At 40.7% G+C, this 21,226-nt stretch overlaps 2 protein-coding genes across 3 annotated transcripts in view; one reads left to right on the top strand and one right to left on the bottom strand.

The window, feature by feature from the left end:
* The window catches only part of yes1 (YES proto-oncogene 1, Src family tyrosine kinase), a 30,052-nt gene extending 21,517 nt beyond the window's left edge, over window positions 1–8,535 (bottom strand). Inside the window, exon 1 of the mRNA XM_042100990.1 lies at window positions 7,943–8,535. The gene's annotated coding sequence lies outside the window, so the exon portion shown is untranslated. The remainder of the gene's footprint in view (window positions 1–7,942) is intronic.
* Window positions 8,536–16,549: 8,014 nt separating this feature from the next.
* Window positions 16,550–19,964, top strand: adcyap1b (adenylate cyclase activating polypeptide 1b). Of its 2 annotated transcripts, XM_042110310.1 has the most exons (5): window positions 16,550–16,905; window positions 17,322–17,426; window positions 18,396–18,524; window positions 19,058–19,162; window positions 19,624–19,964. In XM_042110310.1, exons 2-5 carry the CDS (start codon window positions 17,323–17,325, stop codon window positions 19,805–19,807), a joined length of 522 nt encoding a protein of 173 aa, XP_041966244.1. In that variant the 5' UTR covers window positions 16,550–16,905; window position 17,322; the 3' UTR covers window positions 19,808–19,964. The 2 variants fall into 2 exon arrangements, with proteins under 2 accessions (XP_041966244.1, XP_041966252.1); XM_042110318.1 differs by lacking the exon at window positions 19,058–19,162 and having other exon boundaries at window positions 16,551–16,905.
* The last annotated feature ends 1,262 nt before the right edge of the window (window positions 19,965–21,226 follow it).

Raw genomic sequence — 21,226 nt, 5'->3', positions numbered from 1 at the left:
ATACTGTCATTCTAACAGGCCGGTCGGTGGAGATGACAGCATAAGCTTCAAGGGTCCAGCCCCAATCCATTTTACTTAGGTTTGTGCCAAACCCCGTCAGCAGACAGAGCTGCTGTATGTGAGTGCATGCATGTGTTTTCGGAGTCTGTCTGCTGTGTTCAGCACATGTGTGGTGGAATACAGAGCCTCAACAAAAAAAAAAAAAACAGGTGGCCCTGTCAGAGACCGAGGGGTATTTCAGTTCAGTTGTTGGACATTCAGCATGAGTGATGAGGCACTCGGTGTGTGTGTGCGCGTCTGTGTGAGGGAGAGACAGATAGAGACAGAGAGAGAGGGAGAGACAGATAGAGAGACCGAGAGAGAGAGAGCAAGAGGTAGAAAGAGCATTTGTGTGTGTTTGCATTGGTGATTATATCAAATATCAAGCATGTGTGGTGTGATATGAGACAGGGAGTGAAAACAAGTGGTTTTATTCCATGTAATCACTACTGCTGACACTTTAGTTTCCCTGCATTGGGACAAACAAACATTCCTATCTTAATAAGACAAGGAAGACTACTCCACTCGGCTACAACAAAAACAACAACAGCAACCACAAGCACAACAAGAACAGCATCATCCACTACCAGTCAGCCACCCGGTGCAAATAAGCAGGCCCTGTGGCTAAGAAGAGAAAGGAGTGGATCTGGTGAGGAGAGATGGACCGCAGGCATGAGAAGAGGGAGAGAAGGACACAATGGCAGAGTGGACGCTGCACCATGCTCCGTCTTTCTCTCTTTCTGTCCCTGACGCTCTCTCTGTATTTAGAGCAAGAGCCGGCCTGTACTGTTGGTGATGACCTGGATCTGAGGCCTCCCCTGTGGCCCAGAACACGTAGAGAAGAACGCTGTCCGACCCGGCCCTGACACTGAGCAGGACGGGACGCAGGAGAGGACAAAGGACAGGGAGGAAGGAAAGAGAGGGGGAAAGAATGAGAGTGTGAAAGAAAGGTGGAAAGAGTAAAGGTGAGAGAGAGAAAGGTATGGAGAGAGAGAGAGAGAGAGAGAGAGAGACAGAGATGAGACAAGAGGAAGAGTTGAGATAGAAAGCATTAGAGTGAGAGTTAGAAGAGTGTAGAAAAGGGCATTAATTGTTAGGCAGCGAGTAAGAGGACACCATTTTTTGTTTTAGTGTAGCCAGTTTCTTAACACAGCCCTACCTTTACAGTGTCACACAATGCAGTGATGCCAAAAAAAGTATTGTGATACTATGAAATTAAAATTGTTACGATGCCGCATTTAATTAGGGGCTTTACCGCTGGCTTTAATCAGGTTTTAATAAAAGCCGCATTTGTTCTTTTTTCTGTCTAGGCCTATTCTATTACTTGTTTAGAACTGCTGTAGTATTGGTATTCAGCAATTTTGATATTGTTAGGACACTAATCTTTTAACAAATGTAGACATTCACTCATGAGAAGTAAAGGAAAAAATGTGTTAACTTGTTACAAGTTACAGATGTAAAAACACATCAGATGATATTGAGCCAATATAATTGTGTACATCTAGAGATAAGGAGGTCTCACACAGTTCCAGTGAAGCATGGCTAAGAGCAGAGGTGGGGAGCCAACATAACATGCCTCGGCAGAACTACCCCGGACCCTGGCAATCCCTGACCGTCGCTGGTCAGTCCCTGTCAGGATTGACTTACCATGTCAACAGCTAAATCTGTGCCCCTGGCACCCCTGCTGAGCTCAAGCCCTTACCCAGAGGCATTCTCTCTGACTGGGCACGATGGCACAGCAGTGCCCTTACTGGACACAACTCATGTAATACCTTCATAGCTGTGTTTGATTTTATTGTGCAATTGAAGCACACCATGCTTTGTAATCATGAGTGATAGAGCTAGGCTGTTCAAACAAGTTGTGCAGGCGGTGTTAATATGTGATTCATTCTTCAAGTACATGACAAGTGTAACAATTTAAATATGTTCCAGGAAATTGCAATATGTTGAGTCAAGCTTTAAGCCTTCCTGCCGATACATTCAACTTGAGATATATTCAATTCAATGAAAGCACTTGTATGACACAGCTTTTAATATTGGTTTAAGGCAAGACTTAAAGGTGTCTTTTTTTGCTGATGAGAGGGAAGCATCTCAGAGGGAAACAGAGGATTTGTCAAGCACAGCAATGGCCTGCCTCTGGCAACAGCATACACACACACACACAAGCACAGCCTAACGTATGCGGAAAGACGATTTACTTTGCGCCATCTGTGAAAGAGAGGGAGAAAGAGAAATGAAGAGAGAATGTGGCGAGAGGGGAAAGAGACGAAAGTGTCGAAAAAGTGCACAAATTACAGAAGGGGGGGGGGGGGTAGATAGATTAGGATTAAATGTGTGTGTGTATGTATATGTATTAGAGGTTGAATGGTGTGTGTGTGTGTGTGTGTGTGTGTGTGTGTGTGTGTGTGCTGTTGTGCAGATGTGGAGATATTTGGCACACAAAAGCCGCTCTGTCCCTGCAGAGCAAAGAGAGCATTAACAGTGAGTACACACATCAGTGACACGGACGGATGGGCCCCATTTTTACAGCTACAATGAACCGCACACTGTCTGCATTACAAGCAACCACACACACACACACACACACACACACACACACACACACACACACTGAGGATAGCAGGGTCTGCTCTCTTGCTGCACACGTGGGCCTTATTAAACTATCCACAGGGTGGATATTAGCAGCATCCTTGCAGTAATTAAATGGGCATCCTGCAGATTAACATCCACTCACTGGTGTCCTCACTGAAGACCATACTCAATATTGTGACTTCCGACTCCCCCAAGGAGGACACCCTTAACCCCTCAGTGACCCCTGCACGCATCCTTGAAAAATAAACCACTTCTCTGATGATCCGGATCCTGTACAATGCTCTTGGCTTATCTGCTTAGGGAGTCAGCTAATACTGGCCAGGGTATGGTGCCCCCTACCACAATAACTGGATCTGGAGACTGGGGAGTGTGCACGAGGGGTGGGATCGCAGTTGCAAATCCCTTGTCCAAGTGCGGAGGGCAGGTAATCCTCGCTGTCAGACTACCTAATCCGCAGTCAGGACAGCCTGGTGTGGTGCTGCCGAGCGGAGGCGAGTGCACAGGTGCGTTAACGAGCCGCAGTCACCATGAACGGGATGGCTGAGCCTAAAAATCTAAAGGGTTCGTTCAGAGTGCATATCGCTCACTTGATTTTGCATGTTGAGGACTCTTTCAGGTGACAAAATGGGGTGGGGATGGGGCTCCCATTCTCCTCGCCAAAAACGGCAAAAACAAAAATCCTCTGAGAGGGTGAGTAGTACAAGAGGGAGGGAGTGTCGTGACCGTCTGGCCCAAACCACAGAGCCGGAGGCATCTGACAAGGCATGGATGCTACATTTAACCTACCCATGGGTCCTGATCCCTCTTTCTCCTTCTCTCCCTCTGTCCAGCTCACGACACAACAGCAACTGCCTTGCAGGGATGTCCATGGCTTATTTTGGGATTTGGCTTATACAGAAGGACGAAATGCAATAAATCCAACAATCTGACCACTGACAACCTTAAAAAAAACCTCCCCAGGCATGCTAATGACTCTCTATCCTCCGCTGACATGCATCTCAGAGCCTCTTGTAAGAATGCTCAAGGACAAGAGTGTACCAAGCAGCTGAACTGCTGCTTCTTAGCCTAGGAACATTTTCAGTAATCAGGATACAACTAATGCCCAGGTTTCCCACACAGAAATAGGGCTCGCTCGTATGTTTGTAAGCATCAGGATTTCAAGGACAGTCATGTTGTGTCCACCTCCTCCAGGCTTTTCACACAGAGCCTTTAGTGCTCAAGCAGATGCACTGCACAAGGTCAGGCAGCTCCTGAGAGAGATACTGAGGCCTAGATTTACCGCACCATGTGCTCAAGTTAGAGAGGAATTTCAGGCCAATTTCATGGGCAAGATTTTTCACTGCAGTTTTCCACGTGGCTCACATATAGGGTACTAAATTTCAGTCAGCTGCATCTCACATTCTTTTTCTACAAATAACGCAAAGCACAGTACAACTGAGGGACAGTGCGCAGACAAGGGTCTGCTTGAGCACCTAGTCCAAGCACAGGGCACAGATTTTTTATGAATGGAAAAAAAAAGAAATTTCAGTGCATGGAAATGTTCAAGAGAAGCATATCGGTTTCTGAGCTGTTATGGTTTAATCAATCAGGTAAATTAGGACTGGTACAACGTCACCCACAGACACTACACTGAACCAGAAACAGTGATTTACATCGAATATCTGCATAAGCAGTGGTGCCTTAACTGCCTGTGGAAATCATATTCTGTTACATCTGTAATCTGTAATCAACATTCTGAGTCATTTCTAAATGCACAACTGATCTAAGAAACTAAGTCACCAGGGCACCAAGTGTTCCAACAGCAAAGCCCTCCACATGGCCCACTGCATATACATGACAGAGCCCTTGGCTTGCAACATAAAGAAGGGCTGAGCAAACCCCTCACAAATGCATGATCTCCCATTGAGGCAGCTCACAAAGGGCTCTCCCAGCTGATGGGTGACTGAAAGCCATATAGACAGCGTTCTCCACAGTGCTCATTTAAATCAGAAGTGAACTGCTTTGACTTTGCACAACAGCGAATGAATAACTGTACAGGGTAAAAAGATCAGGGAAACGTCTTATGAGAGAGATTAGCTAATAGATGACAATAAAATGCACATACAAGTCCGGGCATACAAGTCAAACATTACACTTGTCTGAAATACTCTGTGAGAAAAGCATTTTGCAGTGCAAAGTATTTGTGCTGTAGTCACTTAAATACTGTTTTAAAGCCAAGACTTAGCATTTTATTTGTCATGCTAACTACCACAGGGAGACACCAAACACACCAACAGTCACAGACACCAGAACTGGAAGTAGAGGTAAATTACAAGGTTGCCGATATGTTGAATGATTATAATCAGCTTGACAACGAAATGAGTGTCTGAGCAAAGGATGTATATGCAGACCCGCTGTGTTAGAGGAACACAATAGGAATTCCCATCTTCATCAATTTTCAAGATACTGGGCACCCATTTGGTGCTAGGGGGTACCCAAAAACTGACGAGAGCGGTCATGTTCCTTCCCGAGACAACGTTGCATAATGCAATACGTAGCGTTGAACGCACACATGGGCGGAGTCAGAGACTCCATTCCCTTCTTAGAAGTCAGTGTAGCCAGAGACTTTCTAATGAGGAGACACAGCACTCAAAAAATCATCCATAGAAATGCATGGGGTTAGTTTGTAACGCCAATATGGCCGTTGTCTACACTTATCCCACCCCTTCCTTGCCAAAACGTCAACATGTGTATACATTGAGCCAATTATGTGCTGTGTTGTGCAGTCATCGTGCCAATCATGTGTTGTGAACTCGCCGCTGAAGCACGGTTGGTGTCGTGAAGCCTTGCGCTAAATACAGCTAGTGAAAATTAAACAGAATTGCACCATGCTTATTACACTGGGATTTCTTTCCCGTTTCCTTGTGCCTCATTTGCTGTGTTGCAACAGGCAAATCCAAACCAAGCTAAAAATGGGTCAAAGTGCCTTTTCAGCTGATAAGCTAATGACAGTTCCCAGAGCTAGTCAGAGGTAACTGGGCCTAATTAAGGACATGACGTAACTATTGAACAACTCCTCGAGTCAGGACAGAGTGTTCATCTCCATCCTGTGGGGTAGAGAGTGGAGACTTGACGAGTGCATGCAGTCTGAGGTGAAGAGTGAGGAAGACACACACACACAGAGGCAGGCCTGACTCTACCTCCTAACCACAGACTACAGTTTGTTGACACGAAGCAGGATGGCACAGTCACATGTGTGCATTACTAATGCCACTCAACTAACTCAAAAGAAGTGCACAGCTCTCAGTACAGATTGTGTATAACTTGGAGTAAGTAGTGCGGAACATTACAACCACTATACATCACAAAGTGTTTAGGGGTTCAAGCGTCAACCCTTTATTTTTCACTGTGTTATCTGTGAAAAATGCCAGTTAATATGGTCCTTCATGCTAAAATGTTGTGATGGGGCTGCCCATAATCTTAAATGAAACTGGTAAATTGGATCAAGGCTATTTTTGCTGCTCCCATGAGTCAGGAATGGAAATGGCTACCTTGTGACATGATGGGCACCAACTCTGTTTAATCTGATCAGTGCCAGTCAATATGATGCCATCAAGGAAGATATTTCTGATTGATCATTCTGACAAAACCATATGACAAAACCACATGACACCATATCCAACCATATGACAACATATCCAACATGATTTTTTCCAAGATGTAGGTACACCATGAAAAATAAAAACAGTTGAAAGAAAAAATAGACCACAGCAGCTGAAGTATCCCACAGCTCCAAGTCCACAAATTGCTGTGCCAATGACCGTTTCCACTGGTAAGGGCCAACAAAGCCATGCAAACTGAACACAGCTCCAACAATCTCCAAAACACTGAAATCCCTACATTGTGTTGACTGTGGTTTAGCTACTAACTCAAACAGCTAAATGCCTCGCTAAGGAGAAAGCAATGCTGTTGATAGCTGAACACAGAATGAGGGGGCTAGCTGGTCGCTGGACATTCTGGGTGACTCCATAATTCCTCTGGCACGGTCACATCACTGCGGAGCAGTCTAATCGCCATGGCATCCTGCTGCTACTGCCAATCAGAGCAGGGAGGGAGGGGGCACAAACTTCCTTCCGAGTCCATTCATACCACAAAAGCCACCTGCTGTGCTCGTCAAAGGCTGAGAGAACTAGAGAGCAGGGATGACGACAGAAGAGAGTCTTGAAGGAGGGAGAACTTGGGTTTAAGTCGAAGATTTCCATGCACTGAAAAGTATAAAACGAGGTAGTTCTGCCACCTGAAAGACATCTTCTTTATTTACCCTATCATGAAGAGCACACTGGTAATTTCAAACGAACTGGTCACTGGCCTCAATGAAATGGCCATGGACTAGACAATAAAATTGTTTCATGTGAGTAGGACAACTGTCCAGAAGATCAAGATGCAGCAGAACTGTCCAGAACACTGGGAACATCACCGGGCACCATGAGGGAGACAATGTTATTGGGAGGGCTAGATTGAACTCTCATGGGATTAATCTGAGCAGGATTAGGTCAGTCCAGTGCTGTCATTCATTCATTCAAACACACATGCACGCACACACATTATTGTTTTGCACACTATTACAACCTAACTCCTTATCAAACAACTTATTTAGGTTTTAGCCAATGCTATTAATCAGTAGGCTAGACATAAAACCATTTCAGTAGAGATTGGCTGTTGATAGACACAAGTTGTTACACAAAGTCTTTTGCACTAACCTACACTGTAACAAACAACAGAAGACGCCAAACGAAGGTGGCAAACCGGTGTTACAATTTAACAAGGCACACGTGTCCACATTGTTTCCTTTACAGAAAAGTACATTCGTCGAAGATAATCATCTCCAATTTGCTACATAGTGACTGTGGAAGGGATCTCTTCTTTTGGAACATAAGTTTTTAACACTGCGAGAAGACCATTGAACCACAGCAAGACTAATTAAAATTGGGTAACATGTAGCCTGCATCTAAAAGCAACAACTATAAGTTAAACTGAGAAGCCACGTTTCAAAACGTTGATGAAATGACAACCAACGCCAAAGCAAACATGACTGTTAGACAAAACCTAGGTGAAACAAAAAAGGGTTATTACTTAAACTATGAACAAAAGTCACTGATTTATTAATTACTGAGTTAATATATTATAAGGATCCTCCACTCATCCTTTTAAAATTACAGACTAATTGCGGAAGCCCATGCCTAACACCAAAAACCAGGACCTAAGGCCTGACCATTTGACTTTCGGTGCGGATTTAAGAGTGTTGGGATCCGATAGAATAAGGTTGGCTTACCTTTTGGAAAAACAATTTCCTTTATTGGAGGTTAGGCTACATACGTTGTCGACACAGCCGAACTCCAGTTACGGATTCAGGGTAGTCCAAGTGGTTTTGTTAACCTATACAAAACTTGAAATCACGGTCGGTCCCATCCCGTTTTCATATAACTTAGCCTCCGCCAAGAAATGGTAAATAATAGGCTGCATTAAAGTAGCCTTATAAACTCCTTCTGTCAAACTGAATATCTTATATCACCAAATCATTGGGAAAACACGTCAAAAATATATGTAGATGGGTCAGAAAAGAATAATGGATATCAGCAATGACTAACAAAAACCTTTAAACCGGAACCGGTAGAGATTGGAATAAGGCTAGGCTACATGACAAAAGACACCCAAGTGGCCGAGGAATACCAAAGCTTTCACAGTTGGCGTGCCTCCTCCTCCTCACCGAGAGTAGCCTACGCATCCCACAATATGGCCGCCATGATATGCCTATGTTTAGATATATCCCATGCAAAGTGAGGTAAGTTGCAATGGGCTATTGTGCACAGAATGTCAGACACGGATATCTAACGTATATTGAAATGCCCCTACACGTTTTGTTTCGACGAGACATCTGGTGAATATGGTTCAATCGAGCGGTGAAGTGGAGAAACGCTTAACGCCACTTGTATGTGATATAATAGCGCCATCTATAGCAAATGACACCCTGACTGTTACCATGTGTCTTACTAATAAACTAATTATGGCTAGTTTGATAGGTCATGGCCTATTGCCAAATGGAGAAGACTTGAGGAGAAATCAAACAAGGTAACAGTAGTTTTAATTTAAAATGCAAGTCACTCTAGAACATAATGTTGTGAGTGTTTACACTTGGTGATCTTATATTGAGAATTTCCACATTTTTTAATTTCCCAACTAGTCAGTCACTCAAAAGTAAAGATGGGGAGGTAGGCCTATCTGTGAAAAAATGAAACAATATAATAATGCTCCTCAATCTGTGAAATTGCAAAGAATGTGGGGATATAATAGTCTAATAGTATAATAGTCCATAATAGTTAAAAGTAGATAAATCTCTGTAGTTAATGGATAATAAAAAACATGAAGTCATCGTGAGTCAAGACATGAATATGGAGTTTGCAGATTTCCCACATTCAAAATGTTTGTCTAACAGATACTGTAGTATGTTTGGAAACTGCTATCAGACGCCAATGCATAAAACTATAGATTTAATGAGAGTTGAAGCTGTTATATTTTACCAAATTTATTTTGTTAATTCAGAAGCCATAAGATGTCAGTTTTCATTTATTTTAGACCTCTTCTTTCCCCGCAAGATCTTGACTTGATCTCGACTCGAGATAATGAAACTGTATTTTCCTGAGATAATGACACAGGCTAATTCATTTTATACCTTGGGAAAAATATATAATTATAAGACATCTTGCAAGCTCTGGCTGAGCATAAATAGGAGCTCATTATTGTGGTGGACTAGATTGCTGATCAACATAGCAAAGATGCTTTGGGAGACTTGGTTTCTGATAAATGTATCATATAGTTCAAGTAAAACAAACGTTGTTTAATCTTTTTTATTGTTTTCATTAATTTACAGCACCATTCCTGTGAGGTAGCAGTCCAAATTTGATTATTTTCTGCACAATGACAATATGACAAAAAAGGCTTTCTATTCTGTTCTATGTGCACACATATCATGGATACCTATTTCTCTAGGCCTATTTGTACATTTAATCAATACAATACACCAATGAAATGGAAAGTGGAATATGGTTTCATAAATAAAAAAAACACACACACACACACATACACACACACACACATACACCCAGACACACAGACACACGCACATGCACACACACGACATTCATTCCATAGAGTCCTCTTGAAAACAATGAAAGACCTTTAAATCTACACAAATGCATAGACAAATGTTTATGCATAGACACATTCACATGTGGGCTATGCGATATGTCTAAAAGCTCATAGGTCATATCATATTCAAGTAATGATACATAGTGGAAAATTCTTATCATGGTTAGAAATTATCAAGATGATCCAACGTAGCACAGCCCTACTGTACATCAAGTCCTCCTCCACATAGCATGCGTTTACTTTTAGGCCTACAAATGTTAACCAGATCTATAACATGCTCTCCACTTAGTTGTTTAATAATTGCTGAAACTCTAATTCTTACCTAGATATACATGTATATTTTACAAACATTTTGTAAGAATATATATTCAAACGCCACACTTATTTTCTCACTTGTGCAATAACAAAAGACACCCAAGTGGCCGAGGAATACCAAAACTTTCACAGTTGGCGTGCCTCCTCCACCTCACCGAGAGTAGCCTACGCATCCCACAATATGGCCGCCATGATATGCCTATGTTTATACTGTATATATAGTTGTTCAATGATTGCTGAAACTCTAATTCTTGTACATATATTTTACAAAACGTTAACATTTTGTAAGAATATATATTCAAACGCCACACTCATCCTCAATTTCTCTCCCTAAGACTAGATGTACCGCATAGCGGTACAAAATATCAGTCCTGTACATCCTCTCCGCAAAAATAAGTCATGCTTGTCAATTTGTCTCCATCTCCTTCTTCCACTCCATCCCCTACTCTTGCAACTTTTGCGTATGCTTGTATGTGCGTACCTGTGTGTGCGTGCGTGCATGTGTGCCTGTGTGTGTGTGTGTGTGTGGATGTATGTGTGTCTGCATGCATGTGTGTCTGTGCGTATGGATGTGAGTGTGTGCATGCGTGTGTGTGTATGTATACGTGCATGTGTGTGTGTTTGTGAGAGAGAGTGTGTGTGAGACAGTCCTGCCTTGCAGCTCCTCTCATCATCCTCTACCAGCAATCCTTCGCTCAACACCACCATCTACAGGCCGATGAGTGTACAGTCACTAAATGTACACATAAGTTAATTTATTTTATGACCGCCATGGATGAAATTCCACAAACTTAGAGGATGTCAGGTTAATCATACAAATGAAATTTGGTGCAGTTCAGAACATCTCAACTGAAGATAGGGTTAATTAAAGCAGTGTAAAATTGTACTTTCATGGGCGGGGGGGGGGGGGGGGGGGGGGTAGTGCAAATCACAAATGAGTGATGGGCTAGGTTGATGATGTGTGCCCTTGAGACCAATATACCATAAAAATTCCGCCATCCTCAGTGCCACAGTTTAGGTAGTTATTTAGGAAAGTTTACACAGTTTAGGTAGTTATTTAGCATTTCTTGAGTGACTTGCATTTGACTACTACTGTTACCTTCTTTGATTTCTCCCCAAGTCTTCTCCATTTGGCAATAGGCCATGACCTATCAAACTTGCGATAATTAGTTTCTTGGTTAGACACGAGTGTGTGTGTGTGTGTGTGTGTGTCCAGTGTTGTTGCTGTCGCTGTTGTTGTAGCTTTACCTTCGTACCTTTGTGCATTGTCAGGTGATAGATGATGTCCTGTATCCACAACAGAAGCCCTTACTGAGATTAAACAGTCAGTTATAAAATCTTCAGAAACTATTATAGTTTCTGTGTCAGGTTTCACCCAGTCCAGGGATACTCTGACTCTTACACAAAGGTCATTAAGGTCAGACCAATCTAACCAGACCCCAAAACCAGCACAGTGTGTCTCCATCTTAAAGTTTGATTTCCTCTTGAAGCCCAGGAAGCTTGGCTCACCTTCTCTTGCCAGGGGGACTTTGCGGCGTTTCATGTCCAGGAACAGAGAGGAACTAGCAAGCTCCCTGACGGTGTTGTCATCATTGTTCAGCATTTTAATGAGGTGTGACAGTCTTGTTGCATTATATATCCACTCTGGTAGTATGAGTGTTCAGTCCGAACCACTTTCTCACTAAGGAAAACGTTTTGTCATTCAATTGACTCAGTGTCTTGCTCATAAGATGGACGTTGGTGAAAATATGTTGTATTCTAGACAGGGTAGACACTGTCTAATGGCCTCCAGCTTCATGAGCAGAGGAAGTGGTCAAGCATCAATTAAGTCTAGACTCAATCTTTCTCTTTGGTACCCTAACGCATTCTCTTCCCACTGTTTGCACCATGATAATCAGTTAATTATTGAATCCCTGTCTTATGTTCTGAATGGCTGTACATTGCCAGACATGACAGAATTGCTGACTTACTAGTTGAACACATAATTCCATATGCTTCACCGCTTACAAAAATCTACAGGAATGTATGCGTCTCACCTTGCATGTTCATATTGTTGTTGTTGATGAGGACAGCAGAGAAGTAACCATTCTTGAAGTAGGCTGTGCATTTGACTATAGTCTAGAGGAAGCCTATCTTACCAACTTTTAAAGTATCAGCCACTCAGAGACATTGTTATACAGTTGTTTGGTGTATATATTTGGAAGCCTAATGTCCACAGACTAGTAGTCAGGGGTATGCAGATTGCTGGTCTCTTTAAGCCAAGAGCAAAGGCTCTAGCAAAATTCTGCTGTTTTTTGTACCCATGAACTGTGACCAGAGGCATAGGCTACTGGGTTTACAATGCTGGTATCAATTCATTGTGTTCAATGAAATCTATTGTAAAACGTGAACACAAATAAAGGCATTAAAGTGTGTGTGTGTGTGTGTGTGTGTGTGTGTGTGTGTGTGTGTGTGTGTGTGTGTGTGTGTGTGTGTGTGTGTGTGTACCACTGTATGGGTACCACTGTATGGGTGTCTACAAATGTGTGTGCACTGCCAGTGTGCCTGCAGGTGTGTGTGTGTGTAGATGCTGTTCTCAAACGGATTTACTGTAATGTACAGATTCACAAGCACATATCCACAATTGGTAACAGGTTTCCAAGCAGCTATTGAAATGTATCTGTTGCAGTGCCCCCTATGGACAGAAATACACACATTTGTTGTGCATGCAAAAACCATGGCAGTGATTCAGCTTATTGAAGAACCTTCACAAGAACAAGATATTGGCATGCAGGTCTTGAGATAGTTAAATATGTCAGGTGCATTTCATAAAACTTGGTTGAAAAAGCTTCTGTTCCTTTTCAGCCTAGTGGAGCTACCTGCCCACCAAGTTTCATGTGCCCCGGTGTTCCGGTGTCCTGGGAATCGCTGACGCTGACCAAAAATTGCTTAAAAAATTGAAAAGAAAAAAAAACTCTTTACAAAACCTACAAAATCGGTCATAATAAATAGTATTGATCTGGAAGTATCACACACTCATGACATGCTATACAGTTGAGTGCCTTTGAGAAGAAATTGTTCTTGCATATATTTGTCTGTTTGTGCATCTACTCATCCATATGACCTGCTGCCCATCTTTCAGAGGGCAGCAGGTCAAACAGTCCATGTTGAGTAAAAAGTCTTTTGTTATGTGGAGAGATAATGACGGTGTTGGCAATGTCTTCCAGGGAGAGAAAAGGGAACTCATAATATCTTTGTTTAATATAGACCCTTTCATCAATAAAAACAAAAACAATGCTTGAACGTTCTATTTGGGCCTCAATCTACTTCCTCTGCATTAAGATAACATATGGAATGTTAAAACGGAAGCCTTGTGGGGCCAACTATGATGCTGATAATAGAACTCTCTTGAAAGGGTCCATACTCTATGCCATGCAGACTTTCCTTTTTACATTTGTATATGGTTGCAAAATGAATATGAGAGTGATATGGCAGTGCTGGGGTACAGAAAGACCCTTTCACAAGATCCCATATTAGCCCCCATACCCCTAGACCAGTGTTTCTCAAAGTGTGGTCCGGGGACCACTGGTGGTCCGCAAGCTATCCAAAGTGGTCCGCGAGCAGACGTGGTAAAATATAATATAGATGACTTGTTTACAATATTGAACCAACCTGAATGTAAATCCAAACAGTTCTGTAACACTGTCTATGTAAGATATGCCAGTTTAAATCATATAAATCTTCTGACACAATAAGCAGAGTGCAAAGACAATAAGCAAGGTGGTTCAGTGAGTAGGCCTATTGTGTAGGCTAATATACTGTTGAAGTAGGTCTAATCTTTTTTTTTTTAGCTAGGTGGTCCATCCGTTTGTTTTTTATTGGTTAAGTGGTCCTTCGTCTGAAAAAGTTTGAGAAACACTGCCCTAGAACATACTCCATGGACCACACGTTATGTTGTTAAGTATGCAAACCAAGACTTACTAGTCAAACAACACTGCTCAGTCTCTGAGAACTGCTCTGAAGCTAACCATATTCTACCATTTCTTCTCAAAATGACCTGCACATTTCCACACCCTCCACATATACAGTATTGCCATCCCACTAAAGATGAGTAAAAAGAGGTTTATCAAATGATCTCTTAGCATTTGATTTTAGTTTCACAATGAAAACAATGAGGGAAAATTCCAATTCTGAAGGGAAGCAAAGTTATGCTCAGAACAAATAAATTGTCATAATAAAAAATAGAATAAAATAAAGTAATAAAAAAAACACAAGGGCCTCAATTATTGGCAATTATTACAGGGGGGATTTTATTCTTTGTAAAGATAGATAGATAGATAGATAGATAGATAGATAGATAGATAGATACTTTATTGATCCCCAGGGGAAATTCAAGGTCTCAGTAGCATACAGACAACACACACACATTCACTAACAGCAGAAAAAGTAATTAAAAGTATATAATATAAAAACAAAAAACACAACTAAGCAATAAGGACAGTAGAAGATAAAGAATATACTAAATATACTAAAATACAAATTATACTAACTAACAAATCTAAATCAATTCTAAAAACAGTATCCACATAGTGGTGATTAATCAATCAAGAGGCGCTTGCAATGACTGAGGCAGGGACTGAGCCTGTTATTTTCTGTAATTGCGCTTGCAATGACTGAGGCAGGGACTGAGCCTGTAATTCTCTAAAGTCTATATATCTATATATCTATATATATATATATATATATATATATATATATATATATATATATATATATATATAACTATTTAAGAAAAGGTATAAGTGTGGCCACAGTTCGGCTGTGGCATGGAGGGAGGGGTTATGCATATGTGCTAATGTGCTAATATAGCACGCAAACAGTGAGGCAGAAAGACAGTGGTAAAAGGTGGCATAAAACTAGCCCCTGAACATCACAGATCCTCCATCATAATATAACCTTGAATTTTTAGTGGCAAAAATCACATTTATTTTCATATGACCACAGCATATGAATTAGTCCCAGTAACATTCAGCAAGTACGGTCATTTACATCTGTAGCTGACATTAACGAGTTTTTCCTGGCATGACTTTGAAATAATCTGTAGAACATTGAGGCTACTTCTAGGATATTTGTGTGTGTTAGAGTTGGTGACCCCAAGGTGCTACTTTTAACCTTATCTCTCTAGCAGTGATCTTTAGGGAATTTTTGCCTGTGCATAGGTGCAAGATAGACGGTCCTTTTCCAGTCAAGATTACAGTTGCATTTGATTAAGACTTCTTAATAATCGTTTTAACTGTAAATATTGGCCTTTTCACACAGATAGTAGGTCTGGACCTTCTTTCCGCACAGTGCTCTGCGGATTTACCAATGGAACCCACTTGGAATTCAACAAAACATTAGACGGACTACAACGATGATGCCACATGATGGCGCTCTTTACCTTGTCCATAAAGAACAAACTGCATGTCTACCAGTTCAGTCATAGAATTAAATTGAATTAAATCACGCGCTTGTGAAAGGAGTGGGCACCTGTGACTAGAACTATTCGTCACTCCACGTCATAGTGTATCAAACATTTATGCAAATGCTTTCCTAAAATCCAATTCCCCCTTCATGATATAGGCTAGATAGGATACGTAATCTAACCTCCGTCATCATTGGAAAAAAAATCGTAGAAAATTTGTTCTAGGCTGCGATCAAGCACAAAGTCTATCAGAAGTCAGAGAAATTAACAATAAAATATTCCCACGGGTCTACTTGAAACATTATTTGATGTTCTTAAGACTATTCTCCATACAAAGGACACAGGTCAAGTTGACTAATGGCCCTGTTTTAGGCCGCCAATGATAATATCTTAAGGAATATTAACTTGAAATAAGGCAAAGACAATCATGTATACAATTATATAGGTCTGTGAATATAGAGAACACAATTTCCATTTAAAAGCGTGAAGAAGAATTAAAGACCATGTTGGTCAATAGGTGAAGAATTGCATATAGGCCTATAGGCTAATAAATAGCGTAGGCTACTTTGATTGCTGATTGAGGACGTTTGGTACATGAAGACAAACCAGGCAACTGGCTATTTGTTTAATTAATTGTTTGGGATAGTAGACTAGGCCTAATGAATTGGTATTTCAGGTAGGCTTAAGGTATTTTATTTACCGTAGAGAAACACATAGCCTACTTTCCTGAGAAACGTGCTTGCAAAACTAGGCTGCCTAATTGTAAAATCAGTTAATAGAATGGATATATGTCCACAAATACGCCCATGACTTTGCCATCACTGTCACCTGAAATATGAGCAAGAAAAAAAAACTTTATTTTAAGAACTTTTTTTTTTTCAGTGGGAAAATTAAGTTTTCAAGATAACTTCCATCTGCGGTGAATGGCTGTGACCAGTTCATCGACGAGGAAGGAACTGTAGGCTATATTCCGGGAGGAAGGCTTGATGACGTCTATAGCATACTTAATGTGACTTACTGAAAAAAGGCAAGACTCGCTATTCATGGATAAAAATCCGTGGTAATCGGACCAACGGAGAAAAGTTGTGGGCAAGATATGTAGAAAACGATAACAATTTATTTTGTTGAGTTTTTTTGGTTTGATCAGGCGACTTACTCATCCCGAATTGTATATAAAAGTGCAGAGGTTGTTTGAACTGACGAGCACACAAGGAAACAGCAGAGGCGCTTCAGGGAAGAAGTGCCGTGAGAAAGATTCTTATCTCTCTCACACAAATAACAGCCGCACCCGATACGCATCCGACAACATTTCTCTACATTCTCTGCAATAGGTACGTGATGCTTCAGTCTTTTTGACATATAATTCGGTGCGTTTAAAGAACTGGAATTTCATGAGGAAACTTGAAGTTCTTGGATTTTTTTTTATTTTCATCCTCTCCTTTACGGGTTGGAAGTGGATTGTAGCCTATGCATACCCGTAAAGTTTTTATTGGTGAACCAACGTGTGGATATATCATTTCAAAGTTTATCCAGAGTCTTCTCTGCCGGGAATATGCTTGCCTTTGAATGGATTTTATTTTCGTTTGATATTGCAGTTCTAAGATTACGGTTAGGCTATGAAGGATGGGTGTTCTCGTCCATGCATATGCGGTTATTGTGTCTCTATGTTCATTGGTCGGTAATGTTGCTTACAGGAGGCACACGTTATGTTTCCGATTGCTTAACTGTGTTATTACTTCTTTCACAGCATGGCCAAGTCTAGTAAAGCGACTTTAGCGTTGCTTATCTACGGAATCATAATGCACTTCAGTGTCCACTGCACGCCCATCGGGCTCACCTACCCCAAAATTAGGTATGTATGAACATTTAATTATTTCTGTCTGTCTGTCTCAAATTATGGAAACATGAAACATGTGATGTGTAATGCATTGTTCTTTCATTCAAAGACTTAAAAATGATCGAGGAAATCCTGAATAGAACAAAGGAAAGCTTTACCAAACCAACGCAGTTCAAGTTCCAATTCTTTACAGTCGTTTTGTTACACAAGAAACCTCATAATAAATTGATAGTCTGTGTTATATTGTGAGTAAAAAACAGTACAGCAACCTCTTTGGTGTATTTGATTTAAAAGTGTCATATTTGTATTTGCAAAGCCTATAGAGCAGGACGCGCAGTTTAGTTGCGCTAGCGCAAAGCAAAGGGCGATCTCTCTATGGAATTGTAGATAGAACTCCCCTTATTAAAATGAGAATGATATGAATGCAACTGACTGTGATGACGGTGGAATGGCGTCACGGAGGAGATTCGAGGTGAAACGAATGAGGATGCTTTATGGGAGATTTGGGAGGTTTTTTGAGGGTTTGACAATGATGGATAAGAACCCACTTGCATGCGGTTTTTGTTTATTGATTGATTGGTTGGTTGATTTTAAGTTAGTTCCTGTATTATCAGCGATATATGCCATAATTATCATTGCTTGGGTCAGTATTCACAGATTTATCTACAACTAAATGCTACATAATACACAGAGGGCGAGCCCACAGTAGTTTTTATTATTATTATTATTCTACGTCTCCTAACCTGAGGAGATTTTCACAGACTTCCAAAGTAGTAGGCTACTTTCCTGCAGTTTCTCTCACAGCCTTGCTGTATTAAAATGAGATTGCAATCTCGAGAATGAAGAATTTTCAGAATCTTTATCGGCATTTAAAAATTTTCATTAAAATGTCATGTTGATTACTGTCCCGAATGAGACATCCATCACGGCCGAATAATTACATTGTGGTTTATCATACCCATCTTTTCATTTCTCTTGTTTCAGACTTGAAAATGATGTATTTGACGAAGACGGGAACTCATTAAGCGATTTGGCGTTTGACACAGATCAGATTGCCATACGAAGCCCTGTCACGGACGATGTTTACACGCTATACTATCCTCCGGAAAAGAGGTGAATATAGCTTTGATACCATTTCTCAATACCAGTTAAGGACACTTTAATTTCACTTTCGTATTTGTTGCTGGTCCGTTGACGTCTGCTTGTTTTGTTTCTTAAAGTTAATGTATGTTTTGTTTCGTTATTGCTACATTTAGATGGTTATGCGTTATTTAATCTGGTTATATGGGCGTCAGAGTAGCCTGAGCCATGGGGTCCAGGAATTTAAACTAATTTAATCTGGCTAATTTAGCGATTCTAACCAAATGGTTATCGGAGATTCAATCTCACCAGACAGACTGATGAGCAGACAGACTGAAACAGCGAGGGAGATAGGCACATAGATCGATGGATAGCCTACTCATTGTGGGTGGCAAGGCAGTGCTTTGTTTAACAACGAATGTTCCTGTTTTAAATTCATTTGATCGTAAGTGTTATTTTATGTAATTATAGGGTATATCATTCCTTAAGTCTACATACTATTCAATGTGACATATTTATCATTTCCCTTTGGTCACTCATAATATGTGTTTGGCGTTTTATCTCAGAACGGAAAGACAAGCAGATGGTGAATTAGATAGAGCCTTGAGGGACATCCTGGTTGAGTTATCAGCAAGAAAATATCTGCATTCTCTGATGGCAGTTCATGTAGGGTAAGGGAATTTCTTTAAGCGTCTACCTGCTGTCATCACCCCCATTTAAATAGAGGTGACTCAACAGTGTCTCGTGCATCTCCCCATGTTCTACCTTTGTTTTACTTTTCTTTCCCTTTACCTGCCCATTATACGTTTTTATTTTTTATTTATTTGAGCTACTGTTGTCTTTGTCTTTGCCATGGTTTGGCAACAGTGATGTAGCGTTATCTGTGGTGACAAAACCCCAATAAAGTTTATTGTATTCTAAAACCTGGTGGATATCGCAGGAAAGCCTCACAATTTCACGTGGATGTCTTATAATTAAACATTAAAGACATGATTGTTTTATTGTAGTTATCGGGAATAATAAGAGTTTTAGTGTGAGAGAAGAGAAGAAAAATCGACGATAAGATACCTGTTTGCATGCTTTTGTTCTACCATTTGGTAAAATTCTGTTGTTTTTTTTTTTCATTCTGAAGCGGAGGAAGCAGCATGGAAGAGGATTCGGAACCCTTATCAAAAAGACATTCGGACGGGATCTTCACCGACAGCTACAGTCGTTACCGAAAACAGATGGCCGTCAAAAAATATCTTGCAGCAGTCTTGGGGAGAAGGTACAGACAGAGATTTAGAAACAAAGGACGTCGGTTTTCCTATTTGTAGCGTCGATAAATGTCCCTAACAGCCCTCCCGTGTGTACATTCTATCCTAAGATCAAGTCATCCTGATATAACTGACTAATCAGTGAATCGCGCCTGTGTTCTTTAAACATGTATTTATGTATGAAGTAAAGCCATTAAAATGAATATTTTAATAATAACATTGTTTTTTTTTCTTTTTGTACAAGAGAAGCACTTGAGACTGCACAGTTCTACTTTGTGGACCAATCATTTAGTTTTATGTATATAGCTATATGTTGAGAAAAACAACCTAAAAAAGCTGAAGAAAAAAGAAATTGTGCACCTTGAACGTTATACGCCTGAAACATTTTAAAAGTCGTCATTATATGCAGAAAATAAATAGATTTTAAAAAGACAATCAAAGTTCTGAATGTTATACTTATTTTTGTAATCGATGTTTAAAAAGAAAAGATAGTAGTGTTGTTATTTTGCTCTATACCGGCCCTGAGTGAACTTATTTTAGCATGGTCTGTTCCGAAACCGTAGAAAAGGTCATCGTTTCTCATGTAGACTACTTGTTGAAAAGAGCCTTGTGTTGTGGGATTGGGCTGAATGTAGCGAGCTAGCTGCTGTGATGTTCACATTCTTTTTGTGAGCTTTTCTCATACAAGCCACTCTAAAAGTGATTGTGTTGCTTGTGTTTATAGTGGTGTCCAGTGAGCTGGATGTCCACCCTGATAAGACTAACCAAGAGACATTTCTGGTGTAGCTGTTTTAATGCCTTGCCTGCAAAATAGATTTTTCCCAAATATACTACATATCATGTCATATGTATGACATTTACTTCGACATGCCTGCATGTCAGCCTCCATAATGGTTTAATTTGTTTGTAGTTCTAGGTCTCATCTCAGTGTTCTCATGCCTGCTATCCTTCAGCTCTGGTCCATGTTGTGTCTACATCCCCTCTTGCCATGCTGCTTAATTTCATCACCTCACCCTCTTGGTGTTCTTGTTTTGAGCAATGGTGATAGATTCATTTATGCCTTTTCCAGGAGGCTTTTTCTCCAGTTTAGGAAAACTTGCAGGAAAAAGGCAATGGATGGAATGAGATCGCCTGACTCTTATTGCTCCTGTTTGTTTAACTGGGTCCTAGAGACCCCATTGTGGAGATGGCATGCCAGTCGCTAGGTGTCAAGTAAGCTTCGGGATGGTTTAATATTGCATTTGTTCTGTATGAGTAGAAAAAAAAAAACCTTTTTGACTCATATCATGGTAGTATTCGTGCCCATTTTTTATTGATTGGCATTGGCTTCAGTGAAATTACAGGAGGTGTAGCCTAGTTCAAGATCAGCTGAAAGCTGATTATCGGAAGTCCTATTTAATTTTGCTGAAGAAGACTAAATGTAGTACTATTCCCAGTATGCTTTGGATATTGGTCATGTTTTTCAGATATTGTAAAAGT

This window comes from Alosa sapidissima, chromosome 1 (assembly GCF_018492685.1).
Source record: "Alosa sapidissima isolate fAloSap1 chromosome 1, fAloSap1.pri, whole genome shotgun sequence".
Lineage (NCBI taxonomy): Eukaryota > Metazoa > Chordata > Actinopteri > Clupeiformes > Clupeidae > Alosa > Alosa sapidissima.
This window is presented reverse-complemented; position numbering and strand designations above follow the sequence as displayed.

Excerpts from the sequence above, each read along its gene's own strand:
- adcyap1b (XM_042110310.1), top strand. The coding sequence starts at position 17,323 with ATGGCCAAGTCTAGTAAAGCGACTTTAGCGTTGCTTATCTACGGAATC. Across the intron at positions 17,427-18,395 it reads CTCACCTACCCCAAAATTAG|ACTTGAAAATGATGTATTTG; the intron begins GTATGTATGAAC and ends CTCTTGTTTCAG. Across the intron at positions 19,163-19,623 it reads CTGATGGCAGTTCATGTAGG|CGGAGGAAGCAGCATGGAAG; the intron begins GTAAGGGAATTT and ends TTCATTCTGAAG.